A 14,683-nucleotide genomic window follows, 5' to 3' on the forward strand; every position below is an offset into this window, starting at 1 on the left:
CACATCAACAGCCAGCTTGTACAACAAGCTTGTACAAGAAATGGTTACAGGAAAGTTATTTTTAAGGAATGATACTAACCAATGTGAAAAAGCTAACAATTAAATGACAACTGAGCTAGTAAAATGTCTGTATAAATAAATGCAGTGGCAAGAAAAGAACTTGTAGTCATTCCAAAGTAAGCATAACCCTATGAAATAATCCCATAACAATCCCCTTGTAACAGTGACCTTCCCAAATGAAAAAATGAGCCAAACCCACTTGCTGCCTGGGCTGGCACTGGAGCCAAACCCCTTTCAGTGAATTTGGCACATAATTGATTGTACATGACTCTTTGGTGTAGTTTGTTGCTATCCCAAAAGTAATGTTATCTGGAAAGAAGCATTCATTTCCAATAAAAACAGTGGAGGGGGAGACCCAGTTTGTAAATTAATTTCCTTTTATTAGGCAAACTTCATAGAGCACTGCAGCCTTCAAAAGGCTACTTGCTTTCCTTCTGGAGCAGTTATGGCTGCTCATTCTTTTCTGTGGCTGAATTTTAGGCCACCCATCCCTTTGCCAGCCTCAGCCACAACGACCATGGATGTTTTTAGTGTTGTTGGGTTCTGTGGCAAAAAAGCTTGGGTGCCTTTGCATGCTAAAGGTCTGATATTGCTTTTCTTCTGAGTGGTTTTTAAATTCTGTTTTCACTAGTGCATGTTACTTGAATCAAGAAATGGAGAAGAAACTTCAAAGTAAATCTGGGAGTGAGATTGCTTTCTTCTCCTTTGAAAATATTTTTATTTTTCTGAACTAAACCACAGATTGAAATCTTTAATATTTGTTTATTACCTTGAAAATACGTGATATCAGAAGTGGCTTGGATTAGTTGAAAGGTTTGATTGAAGGAATCTTAATTTATGTTTCAAACTTTTCAAACCACTTTCTTTTACTTGTTCAAAGAAAAAAAAAAAAGCAAGAAGGTAATACCTTTTAAAATTGCCAAAAGTTCTTTTCCAGCAGTTTTAAAATAAAATATGCTTTAAAAACCTTACAACTACACACACACACACACAACTCACAGAAAAATAAAGTACAGAAACCTCACCCTCTTCCTTCTGAAAGGCTTCAAAAATTTCTGGCCACCTTCACTTCAAAGACCTGGTGGTTTAGAGAGACCAGCATCTACATTTGAATTTCTCCTCAGTGTTGTGAAAAGGGCTCTCACATGGCATACAGTACAAAACAATTGCACTTAATTTTGCTCATGATAAATGTGAGTGGATAAATTCACCTATTATTGCTAGAGAATATATCAAATTTGCATCAATTTGGCCAGACAGAAAATTTTTCTTTCCTGTCTTGAATTACAAATATGACATCTATTTTCAGAATCACTGTGGCTTGCGGCACAAAGAGGAATATGGTCCTAAAGAAATGCCAAACTGTTAGAGAGTCACACTAAGTGAGCACAAACCAAGCTACCTGTTAGATTAATTATTTCCACAGCTTCTAATGGAGGGAAGAGCAAATACAGAACATCTTGCATGCCCAGCCTTCAGAGAGTTCATTCCATTTCTGGAACACTCATGATTGCCATGTCAGAATGGAATTTGGTATCATTCTTTGTGGGCAATTGGTTTCCCAGCTTATTTTAAGACTATTATAGAAGGACATGTTACATTCATCTACTTCACCAAATTAATATTGAAGCCTGACTTTGCTGCTGCAGGAGTCAAGGGGATCAAGGTTAACATGGCTCTCGTTTATCCATTCTTCAGGTAGTCAGATGCTGCCAGAGACTGTTCCATTCACTCAATTAATCTTATTTTGGACAAGTGAGCTGTATGAGCTGTGTCTTTAGACCACAGTCTATTTAGCAACTTGCAGGGCTACATTTCTGAAAGAGCTCATCATTTGCCATTCTTCAGGCATGTGAGTGCCCATAGGTTTAGCTGGGGACTAAAACTCTTCCAGAAGTGCTGTGGGGGTGTGGAGCTTCTCATCACTCTGTCACACCAGCGGCAACATCCTCAATTCTGAGTGCAGTTGAAGATAATAGGAAATCTTACCCTGCCAGCATGGGGAGCTCCTGCAGCACATATGGGCCATGCTACTGGGGGATTTCTTGTTTGCTACTGTGAACACATCTTTTTTAAACAACTTGCTTATAGTCAAGCTACTGAGGATGAAGTTTGACAGCAAAATTATCAGTTTCCCTGATAATGGTAATTACATTGGAAGCACTGGCTTAGAAGTTCTTGTACCCCAGAAACTCAGAAACTCTCAGATTTAGAAGCCTCAGTCCCACAAAACTGTATTTGGTGAATGTTGGTGCTAAAGTCAAATCTGGTGACCAGAGGTCTCAGCACCTACCCATGCACAACAAGCATATTCAGCCAGGCTTTTGGTGTATTGGAAGAACTTATTATTAAAATGCCATTAAAAAAAAAGGAGAAAAAACATGAAAAATATTTGATATAAGGAAAATGGAAAGCACTGCATGAAGTTCAACATATGCAAAGATCTCAGCTTGCCCACACACAAAAATGAAGATGCAGTTAGTTCAGGAACAAACCACCTGGTGATTTGAGGGGCTCTCTGGACACTGGAAGAATGTCAGTCAACTACAGTAGTAATGTCTCCTCCTTCCCCCTCTCACATCCAACATGATGCTTAGAGGTCACACTGTGCCCCCTCCATCCAGGGGTGTTTTCCTTTCACTGGCATTGGCACATGGTGACATCACATACATCACCATCACTGAGGGCAGCACCACCACCAGTGGCTGAAGTAGGTGTGAAATAATCAAAATCAGCACAAGTTTGGAAGCCAGAATATTTCATTTTACCTTGTGAACAATGTAATTCAAACTGACAAACTTTCAGTATTTAGTTCAGCACAAAACTGCAGCCTTTGAGAAAGGCATTGGCATTAAGATGAATGCTGTCTTACCCAATCTCAGCAGAAACCTGAAATCCCTTTGGGGCACCTACTGCTGCTTATTGTTCCCATAATATTATCTAATACTTTAACACAGAGGCCAAGATTTCCAAGAGGAATTTAGTGCTTGCCACGATCCACACCAAGACACTTCAGAGATGCCTACAGGGAAATTTTGCTTTGTGCTTTCTGGAAGTCACATCCTTTAGCTGAAAACCTGCAAATCCAGGAGATCCAGATCGTCAGATGCTTTTCAAAACCTTGTCACACTCAATACACAATGACTGAATACAGTAGAGGGGAAAAAAAAGGATATTAAAGATCATAAAAAATTAAGAATCTTCTGTATTTGCCTATTACAAAAGTTACTTTTTGACTGTTATGATGTTTTTGCATTGCATGTTTAACTACCTCAAAATAATTTTTCACTGCTAGTACAGTGAAGAAAACCAGAGTAAAAATTAGTTTTATGTCCCTCAGCCCAGTGCTTGGCCTGTGAAACTAACTCCCTTGTCACTTTTCTCTATTTGCAAAGACCAAAATTCCTCCAAAGATCTCCTCCTTCCCAGCCTCTCCACTTGACTGTAGTCATCATCCTGCCCTTTCCTCAGGACAACTGCAGTGTTTACCAGAAGTAAAATGTTTACATGCAAAGTGTGTGTTAAAATCAAGCATACTTGGTTACTAATTCTGACTTTCTGAGTCTTGCTCTTTCTCCTCCTGTACAGTGTTGCCTGCTAGAATTGTTGGGTCTAAATTCCTTCTAAAATCACTTTGTATTGAACAGATGAAATCATGATACAAACCTATGAAATCTTTTCCAAATAGCTTTGAAACTGTGGCTGAACTATACAATTATATCCCCTGAAACAGATGGGATTTTTAATTTAACTCCAATGCTTTCATGTTTAGGTCTTTCTAGTTTGTAGTATGAGTTACCTCACTCTGAAGGAAATTAAAAAAGAGAATTAGAAGAGGATTTGTAAGACTGTTAACAAGTCTAGTCTGCTTAAGTGAAAAGCACAGAGAGAAAAATAAATGTACGACCCATTTGGAACTTAATATATCAGTGCTTTTGTAAAAACACAATTTGCCTCATTTTCTCAAGCACTCTATAACCTTGGCGCTCACAGGAAGCTTATTGGTACAGACAGAAACTTCCTGATTAGACGGTTCATTAGCAGCAAGGTACAGAATACTAATTGCCAATTTTCATCTGCATTGACAAGGCCTGACCTAGCATTCATCTGATTGAAATTGCTTCCCTGGTGATGCCTCTTGCTTCCCTGCTTCCTGATCCTAGCTTCCCAGCCACACACAATATGATAAAAACATTATTTCACAAAAATTCATCAAAGATAAGAATACGTGAATCACACACTTTATTGACTGCAGGGGAATCCTGTCCTGCCTTGCACAGCCACTTTGCCTGCCTATAGGTAAAATACTCAGGAGAGACTTCATATGAAAACCAAAACAGCTTTCATTGCTCCCACTATTTCTATCACATCCACAATTAGATCTGTCTGAACAAATCAGCTTGACACTCCTGTAATCTTTGGTTAAATTTGTATTTTAGGTTGGCACATAGAAATCCCTCATTATTCAGTAAGAAAGTGGCTACCATGGGAATCAAAAAAGAAGTCATAATTTCATAATGTTTTACATTTAAGAAAGCAATATGCTTGGCAGGTCTTGCAAGATAATTTTCAGATAAAGCCCTTCAGTTTCATAAAAAACATTAGTAATCTGAAAATAGGCAGAACTGACAGGTCATGCTCTGGTGCTTTACTCTGGCTGGGAAAGACATAAAAGGAGCACAGCAAGAGTTCAGAACCCCAAATATTTGTACACCCTAATATAAAGGAAAAGAAAGGTCAAAAGAAGTATCATTTATAGACTAAGAAGTTAAATACAGTAATCAAATATTTGTTGCCTCTGGAAAAGTACAGACCAAAGAAAATTCCAGTTCCCTCTTGCCCAATTCTTTTGTGGGTGGTTATCTTCACAAGCACTGCAGGAAATAAATGCAATCAGAGTTGTTCTTGTTGCAAAGAGGCTAATTAAAATGCAAATAGATCTACAGTGGTTTTGTTAATGAGGTAAACAACCTCCTCTTACAATACAACTCTATCTACAAGATCTTTCAGCCATCCCTTATTCACACTGGTTTATCCATTGCCTTGGTTTGTCCTCTTATAATTACCCAAATGCAACAAGCTGAAGAAAAAAATTATCTATCAGTTGGTCAATGAGGAGGTACATAAAGTAACATAAACAGGAGGATGATCTGAATGACTTGATCAGGTCCACTGTTCTGGGAAACTCCATCATCCTCAGTTTTCAATAAATACTTTAGAATGTATTTTAATGCCCAAACCAGGATGTCAGACCATTCAGGCTTGAATGCTCCATGTTTTTTTATAAAGTAAGCTCTCCCATTGGTGAACTGGGAACACCAGTGAAATTTAGAATCCCAGTTTCATCCCTGATGAAATTCAGCAAGAACTGAAGAGAAGATGTACACAAGAAGCACCACTGAATATGAGTAAGAAAATGAAAGATCCTAGGGAAAATCAGGGACTATTTTAAAAACAGAGTCTTTCTGCATTAGCTATGCAGAACTGGGGACTGAGCTAATACAGGCTGGAGCTTGTGCAGGCAATCTAATGCTATAGGAAATCTCTGTTTTAACAGAATCACAGGAATATATGGTGGGAAGGGACCACCTGCTCAAAGCACATCTCGTTTGAGCAGGTCACAGAGGGCACTGTCCTGCTGAGTTCTGCATATCCACAACCTCACCAGGGCAAATGTTATCTTCAGCTCAGTCACTCTTCCACCACCCCATGAAATCACCCACCTGTTCCTGACTATTACCAGTGCCTTACTTGCCAGTGAACAAAGGGATTTTTAATAAAAGCTTCAGGTTAGTCAGCATCAGGCATTTTGTAAAATCACATCTTCCACTTCCAAGATAATTTTACACTTTACATGAATTACTTAACTATTCTAGTTTCTGTTCATTTTGTAGTTTACTTTAAAAGTACCAAAACATTGGAAAAGAAGTGCCAATTACTTAGGAAAATCACCCGTAAATATATTTGATCAAGAAGGCACAGGATGGCATCAATAAAAATTGCACTTTAAATTGGAGCAACACTGAACAATCAGAAAACATGCCTAGCAGTGAGAAGCAGAAGATACACAATTAATTAGTACTGCTGTCATCTGAAAATTGAAAACACTGCAAGCAAAAGATGTTGGATAATGAAATTAGTTGGACAGAGTTGCATAAAATGTCTTGGAAGAGATGACACTGACTAGTGTAGCCTGATGCCACATCACTCTGTCATTTTTGCATGGAAGCAATCAGAACAGAAAAGGCAGCAGTTAAGTGAGAGTAAATGACAACACAAGCCCCTTTTCTCTGAGAAAATGGCATAGCCTCTGACTTTTGTGACTGCAGAATCTCATCAAAGCTAAGCTGTACTGAGAAAGCATGGAAATTACATTTAGATGTTATGTTTCACTGTGTACAAATGATATGCATGCAGAAATTCAAGCCTCCTCCTGTAGGCAACTTCAAGGAATTAGGGCAGTGATAAGTTAATTTAGTCTATTCCCCATTAAATTCTGGGATACAAATAGCTCATGAAGAAGAAACATTTGAAAAAAGGCATTGGGAAATGCAGAGCTAAGTTTCAAACAGGTTTAAAAAAAAGCTCTTTTGGTCCTAAAAGTGACTACATTTTAATAACTTTAGAAAGACCTAGGAGGTGTTCATATACTTGCTGTATGTTTTGTAATTACCACAGAGCTACACAGTATTTAATTCCAATGTCAACATGTGTTAACACAATACATTTAAGTTCTCAGATTGCTGGCATATCCCCATGTCTGAGAGCTCCTAAGTTTCCTTGGAGTACAGATTTTCCAGGTACTTGTGTATTTTTCAGAAAAATTATCCAGATTTAATAGATGTCACTTTTTTCTTGAAATACTTAACATATATCCCTCAGAACTGAAAACTTTGTATTTGCTTAAATTTGGGGTCTTTCAGAATACTCACAAAATTTCTTTTTCAAATTGACAAGAATATGAATCCAGAAAATACTGTTGTTCTAAGTAAGTTATATGGTGACAAATTTAAATAATAATGCACTTAAAGCAGGCAATCAGCACTGAGCTAAACTGCATAATTTAACCTGACGAAAGAATTCCCTGATGACAGTGGTATTTTCATGCTCACGTTGTAATGATTATATATCTTACTGCATAATTTCAACAGAAACAAAGTAGACAGATGGCGAGGAGAAGAAAACATCCAAACAACTACAAATGTAAATATAAAAGAAAGGGGATTACAAAAAGTGAAAGAGCTGAGAACTACAATTAGCCATTTAATTATATTTAACTTGATAGTTATCTAAGTACTTTTCACTGGGACCCCCATTCATCATAATGCTCATAGCCCATTACATTTGGCCAGGAAATCCAGCCTGGGCTGTCATCAGAGAGGTCAGAACTGGAGAGTGGAGCAGGGGGGCTCAGGGGAGGGTGGAGGCTTCCTGGGAAGCAGATGATGGAGCTGCTTGGGCTGCTGGTGCCAGGAGAAGGGAGAGAGGGTCTGGAAAGGTTTGCCACAGGGTCAGCAGTGGGTGAGTGCAGCTACACACAAATTAACGAGATGGGAAAGAAGGAGGAGCTTTGCTGCAGGAGAAAATTTTAAATTAATCAGTTTACTGAGCTTAATGAGTGATGTGAAAGTACCTACCTATTAAAAACAGCTTTAGTGAATTCATGTTGGCATCACCAGTCCGCTCCTTACACATCTGAGGCCTTCAGCAAATACTTGACTTTCAGCTTTTACTTTGTTAAGTGTACATGTAAAATTAAACTCTGCATCAAAGGCTTCCTGAACTGGGGATTACCATTCCGCTGAAGTGGGGAGGACAAGCACAATACCACATGTATTGAGTGCTACCTGCTTGACAGTAACATAATGTAGCAATGAGCAAGCAGATTTTTCAGGCTGAGGCAAGGAGGGTAAGTGCCAAGAGCCAAAGGAGTATTGCTAGAAGAGAAGGTGGTGGAAAGGGGAGATTCACTGCCAAACAGGCAGCTCATCTCTGTCTTGGCCTCAGAGCCAGACTGGTGCGGTAGCACCCATTGCTGTGGACACCCAGACTGTGTGTGTGAGGTGCCAGAGTTTGTACTGGATCATGGTATGAGTACAGCCCCTGGGGCTGCTGCTGTGCGCCCTCACTTTCTTTTCTGCTAGAGCAGAACCAGGATTTCATCTGAGAACAAAGCTGTGATCCATGGATGAGGCAGTGCACAGAGTCCTGGGCACAAACATACATTGCCTGTGCCATGAGGGGCAGCTGGGGAAGGCACTTAGTATCAGCTGTTTAATACCAGCCCTGGCTAAACCAAATGGAGCCCACGCCCTGCTGCCATCCCTTTCTCTTATCGATCCTGCTGTGACACCTCCTGGTTCTGTAAGTGACTTGTTCCTCCATGAGCAGTTCAAGATTGTAACACAAGCTATGAAGCTCAGAGGTCCTGTGCCAGCTCCTAGGAATGTGCTTTTTAGCCACTCCAGTGTAAACAATAGCAACAACAACAACAAAAAAATACTGAGGAAGAGAGCAGGCTAACACCTCACTAAATGAAAAGACTGAGAATGTCGATGTTTCACCTTTTCGCTTCACGTGCCAACGGTGTAACATAACAGAAAAAATGCAGAAAGCAGAAAGTGTTTGTGAGCTGACTGTGCAAGAAAACGTCAAGTGTTTGCACCGTGGATGAGGAGAGCCGTGTGGCGGGTTTGGCGCAGATAAGGAGCGCTGAGGTTTGGTGCAGATACGGAGCGCAGGGGTTCGGGCTCTCCGGACGGCGGTGCCGTGGCTGCGCTGCGGGGCAGGCACAGCCCAGCAGAGCAGAGCGGGGCAGGCAGAGCCCTGAAGAGCGGAGCGGGGCAGGCACAGCCCAGCCGAGCGCACCGTTCATCCCCAGCACGGCCGGGGACAGACTCCAGTCCAGCTCCCACACAAATCTGCACCGGGTTTGAAAAGCCACTCGGACCTGCCGAAGTAAGACCTTGACAAGCACAACACAAAACTGCCTTTTGAATCCGAGTGTGCAGGTTTGCAGGCTGGGGAGGGGCACGGGCAGGGATGGCTCGTTGGGGGCCGGGTGCCCCGGGTGTGCCCTTAGCTTCAGACACGAGGAGAAAGCAGTGAGCATCAGCACCAGCCCTTTGGACAACAGGCAACTCGGCAGAGGATGTCCTATCAAGATGAATATGGCTCATTCAAGAATTAACTCTCTACTCATCTTCTACCTCGGTTTTTTGCTGCTCATCCATTTAAAAAGTAAGATTTGCACTTTTTCTTATTGTTCTGACATGTCCTCTGGGGAGATGGTTAGACATGCACTTCTAGCAGAAAGCTTGTGTTGTCAGAAGGCTTTAAAAATTTGATGGAGATGCCAAAAAAATTTGGTCCATGAATCTAAGTTATATGAACTCGTGGCTTGATAGCTTTCTTGATCTCCATGCTTTGACTTTTTTTTATTTTTAATAAGGAATGAAAGCATTTTGTTGCTTTGCACATTCAAAGTACAGTAATAATTTTGCTAAAACTGTGCCTATGCTTTAAAGTTTGCCGTTTGATATCACTCATTCAGTAAATCTAAACCTTTCTGATTTAAATCTAAACTTATTTATCCTTTGCCTAAACTGTTCATGTTATGTTTTTCAGTAATATTGCTTTATTATATATACTTTCTAAACTACAGCCTCTAGAGAAAGCAGTTATTAACTGTGCTGTATTTGGTGTTGTAAAATACGCCCATTATGAGGGAGCATGACAGTCCAACTACTTTTATAGAGAAAAAATGTTCTCGGCAAACTTCCACATAAACAGAAGTGTGCAAAATAGAGGAAGTCACAATGGGTTTCCTTGATAATTGTGTCAGATGGCTGAGAGTAAATGCAAGCCAAGGAGGCTAAATGGCCTCAGCTGGTGAGGCTGCTGTGTGTGTGTGAAAAGCAGCAGCTCTTGAACATGTTTAAAATGAAGATCTGCAGGATGTGTGCCTGAGGAGGCTGTTTGATTTGTGTCTGTTGCATGTGAATAGCAATAACACAAAGCTTTGAGCAGCTGCCATTAAACAAGAAGACTTGGCATTAGTGTTCAGTGTTGTGTAATCTGGGTCACCTTCTGTTGCTGCATCACTCAATTTGTTACTTGGACAGTTTACAGCTCAACATAAATTAAAGACTAAAAAGCAAACAGATGCAGTTGAATCAACCAGCACTGAAAAAAAAATACCACGCTTGAAAATATAAGAAAAATACAGAATGTCATAGAAACATCATTTAATGCTAGTAATTTTCTTTTAGGGGATGTACTGATGTGAATCAGAGAAACCAAAGTGCTTTTTTAAAATCAACTCACAACAGGACATATTCTAAAAAAAAACAAAAAAACAAAAAAACCCCACCAAAACAACAAAAAACTAGACCTTTAACTTTCACAAAGTAATTTTCAAAGTTCATCCTGTAGGATGAACAGCCAGAAAGTCTCTATGAAAGAGCCTGCTATCTAAGCAAAGGAATGTAATAATAGTTGTATTAGTTAAGAAAATTCCATTTTTCCATGAGGCAGGCAAATCAGAACAAAATATAAAGGCTTTGGGAAGGGGAAATTAAAAGTTAAGTTTTATAAATTAAGAAGATCACATTAAAAACATCATGCACAAAGAAAACATCGCTAGAATGAAAACAAGACAAAAGCCCCCAGGAATCAGTTTAAAGAAAGAAGATAAATACAAGTTTTGGCTTTCACCTCGGGTGAGCTTTGCTCAGTGCAGGATGCCAAAGGCAAGGAAAGTAATTGTGTGTCATTTTGTGCCTTTTCCTTAGCCCACTTAACTGGGATGACAGCTCGGATGTGCCATGGGTGTTCTCTGGGTTCTGGCCATATGGCCAGTCTCAAACAAGGGGCTTTTCAGTCTTGGAGAACTTTCTCAGGTAGAACTGTGGCTGTTGCCACACTGTGACACAAATTGATATTCCAGGATGAAGCAGCTGCATCAGGAACCAGAATCAGGCTCAGGACCATACCTCTGCCTGTCAGTGCTGTGTATTTAATGATCTTGAGAGGTGTTTTCTCTTTAGAAAGCTTGTACCTCACTTGAAACTTCAAAGTTTCTGTTAATAAAATCATAACTGTGAACAGATGAGAGAAAGGTAGAAGCAGAACTGACTGCAATTACTTCCGTACTTAAAAATTAAAGCTGAGAAAGACCAAGACAGAAAAGCTGAGGGAAAAATGGAACAGAGGTGATTGATGATATTATTTATAGAAGTTCTATCTGCCATTATGTTTTTAAAATCAGTTTACTGGATTTGTCTTCCCCCAGAGGATTCTAATCTTAAGTTCTGCTTAAAGGCAGAATGTTCTTTATAACTATTTACTCTAAACAATTTGGAAAATAAATAGTATTTAGGAGCCATGAACTCCAGATGCAAGCATTCAATACAAGTTGGATTTATATGGCATTTTGTGAACATCATTTGTTTCTACAAATCATACCAAATGAACCACTCATAGAAAATTAATCTGGGGGCATCCAGAGATGCCCAGCTCTGTGCAAGGAGGGACCAAGAATCATTATGTACAACAGGGACAGGAAGCATGTCCCAAGTCCAGAACAACACTGATAACTCATTGCTGCCGTACTATTGGCTAGCAGGAATCACAAGCATGAAACTGTGGGCAGGGAGTTGCTTATGAAATAGAGGAAGAGAAATTCTGATAAATACATGTACATTTACACATCAGTTTTGGAAGTGATTCTATCTGAGGACAAGTTCAAAATCTTTTCATTCAACATTTAAGTACTGAAAACAAGTTTTACAATGGATTGTAAAAATTCAATCAATTCTAAAATTCAATCAAGTATTCTATCAATACTGCAGAATTGTCTTCATTTTGGGAAAAATATAGACAAAGAACATTTAGGGTCAAAATTATTGCCGATATATACTGTGGATGCCCCATCTCTGAAAGGGTTCAAGGCCTGGTCTAGTGGAAGTTGTTCCTGCCCACAGCAGGGGTGTTCAAACTAGATGATCTTTAAGGTCCTTTCTAACCCAAACCATTCTGTAATTCTATTTTTCTCCATTTTAGTAACCTTCCAGCAGAGCTGAAAAAAATGTATTATTTACTTCAAAATCAATGCTTCATAAATTGTTCAAATGTTCATAAATTAAGAATGGAAATTCATTTGGGATTGTTGTTAATGTGAGCAAAATATCTGAGCTTTACTTGCAGCCTTTTTCTACCCCTCTGAGATACTGGCACGATGCAATTTTTCCCCATGGACAAGAACTCTTAATTTCACACAACTATTCCCATTACTCACAAAACTTCTAATTACTGCTTAATTACTGTGTTAGGAATAAAGCTCTGCTTATAAAGAGATTTGCGGTTTTGCTCACACTGCTCATCCCTCATGCACACCCGGCTGATGTAAGGAGCTTTCCAGCAAAGTCTTGTTAGTGTAGTTTGATGAGTTCACAGCTCATTCTGCAGCTCCTCATTAGCCCTCCGTGGAGCTGAGCCTGTCAGAGCTGCACTCAGCAGCCCTGCAGCCCTGCCTCCCTCCTGGCTGTCACACATGGCATCTGGAGCACAGCAAAAATGAAACATCCTTCAGATGTCTGCCATCATCTCCAGTAAGTTAAAAGCAACAGCTTCTAGACACAGTTGTGCTGGGTTGGGTTTTTTTTTCCTTTTCATGTGTATATTTTATTATGGATAACATCTCCTTCTCTGGAATGAAACTAAATCTTAAGAGTGAAAACTAGTAGCCCTGTAACTTAAGAAAAAGGCAGTAACTACTGCAAGATAAATGTGTAAAAGTGACATTAAGAGCATCCCAGCCACAACTGTACTTGAGCCACTCAGTTCAAATTCTTACAAGGCATCCTTAGGGAGCTACACCTACCATTCCAAGAGCAGAGAAGAATACCAGGTTACAGACCCTCTCTGTCTGTGTGCTCTGTAACCTGGGAACTGTCACCACTGAGAACCTCTGGGGATTAAACATTTCCCCACATCTCATTTTGTCACTCAGAAATTACAGTGGAAGATGGCAGCTTCTTCAAAAATTTACCTCTCAAATGACAGTGATTTTGGCAATACAGGACAAGGCACTGGATGACATATTCACAGTCACAGGACCAAAAGGGAATTCTGCAGCAAGGACACAGATCAATCTCTGTAAGCAGGTTGTTTGTGACTAATGATCTATTAGGAAAGAGTGTGAGGGGCAAGAAAGGAAGTTGTACAAAAAGGTGTTTTATCATTCATGCTTAACCAGCAGCAGAGACCTCACACAGATCCTGAAACACTGGTGTATGTTATCCTGTATCCATGATAATGGACTGGAGAAGCTGAGGCTGGAAAGTTAATTTAATACAAGCAGAGGACATAAAACTAATGCTTTAGTATATACATAAACCTTTCAAAGGTGTCCCCACACAAAGTTTGTCTGTCTGTCTATCTCCCTCTCTGTCTCCAGTTTTTTGTTCTCCCTGTTACTTTGATAAACCTAAAGCACCTAGGGAGTCTTTTCCTTGTGCAAATCTCTACACCTTTTCCTCTCTGTTAGAGGAAGCTCACAAAAAAACCCAGTGCTGTTTAGAGAGTGCTCAAATTTTGATGGTCGAATTGGGCACTGCCCCTCTGAAAAGTTACAGGGAAAGGCAAATATTTTGCTGTTGTGTGTTGACAGTAAAATTACTTGTAAGACACAGGAGAGCAATCAAACCACTGCTCAGTGCTGGCTGTATCCAGTTTTGAGTGCTGCTGTGAGCAAGAGAGAGGCAATTAGGAAAATGCTGGAAAGGGACAGCAAAAATAGAAAGACATTTAGAAAGATGTGCCCTCTGAGAAAGGGTCACAGGAAGGGAAGCCTGAGGGAAGACATGATTACAGTCTTACCTCCACAAAAGAGAATGGCAATCAAGGATGGTGATGAGATCAGTTGCTCCCTGTCACCTCTAGAAGGGCAGGCTCTGGAAAATAATAGATTCCATGTACATCAGGGAAGATTTGTGTGAACTTTCCCAACTGAAGGATAATTAAGGCACTATATCAGAACTTTTTAACGAATGGGTTAGATAAATATCTGCCAGAGAGTGTCTAGACTGCTGTCTCACAGCTGGTGTTACACAGAGCCGGGCAGTCAGCCACCACCCTGGGGGATCTGTGAAGGTCTCAGGGGACAGAGCCCCAGAGAGGCCCAGGTGGGGACTTGGCCCAAGGGCTGTGGTGGCACTGAGGCTCCAGGGCAGCTCAGGAACAGCTCTGGGGCAGGCTGAGCAGATGGCCCCCTTCCCTTCTGCACAACTGGGGATTATGTACAGTGCAAAACAAAGGCAGCCCTGAACTCAGCCCCCTGTGTTGCAGCAAAAAGAGAATTGTCGTCTAAATTTCAATGAGAAAATAGTCTACTCTCATTCTTTGAGACATCAAGACCTCTTATTTTTTGGTACCCTAGACTTAAAATAAGCACTTTGGCTACTGAAGGCACTGATTACAATGAGAACAGAAAGTACCCCCATGCTAGAGATAATGTAGTTTGATTTCTGGCTTTTGGAGTGAAATCACTTACATTTTTACTTGCATTTTGAGTATACTTGATATGTTGACAGTATAATGCAAGAAAATATAATTAATGAAT

The 14,683-nt window shown here is 40.2% G+C and overlaps 2 protein-coding genes across 2 annotated transcripts in view; one reads left to right on the forward strand and one right to left on the reverse strand.

Moving 5' to 3' along the window:
* ZBTB41 (zinc finger and BTB domain containing 41) overlaps positions 1-14,683 on the reverse strand; it is a 43,975-nt gene that overhangs the window by 20,828 nt on the left and 8,464 nt on the right. The window lies entirely within an intron of this gene.
* CRB1 (crumbs cell polarity complex component 1) overlaps positions 9,123-14,683 on the forward strand; it is a 95,673-nt gene continuing 90,112 nt past the window's right edge. Inside the window, exon 1 of the mRNA XM_064720475.1 lies at positions 9,123-9,300. Coding sequence (XP_064576545.1) covers positions 9,225-9,300 — 76 coding nt within the window. The 5' untranslated portion in view covers positions 9,123-9,224. The remainder of the gene's footprint in view (positions 9,301-14,683) is intronic.

Source organism: Zonotrichia leucophrys, chromosome 8 (genome assembly GCF_028769735.1).
Source record: "Zonotrichia leucophrys gambelii isolate GWCS_2022_RI chromosome 8, RI_Zleu_2.0, whole genome shotgun sequence".
Classification (NCBI taxonomy): Eukaryota; Metazoa; Chordata; class Aves; order Passeriformes; family Passerellidae; genus Zonotrichia; species Zonotrichia leucophrys.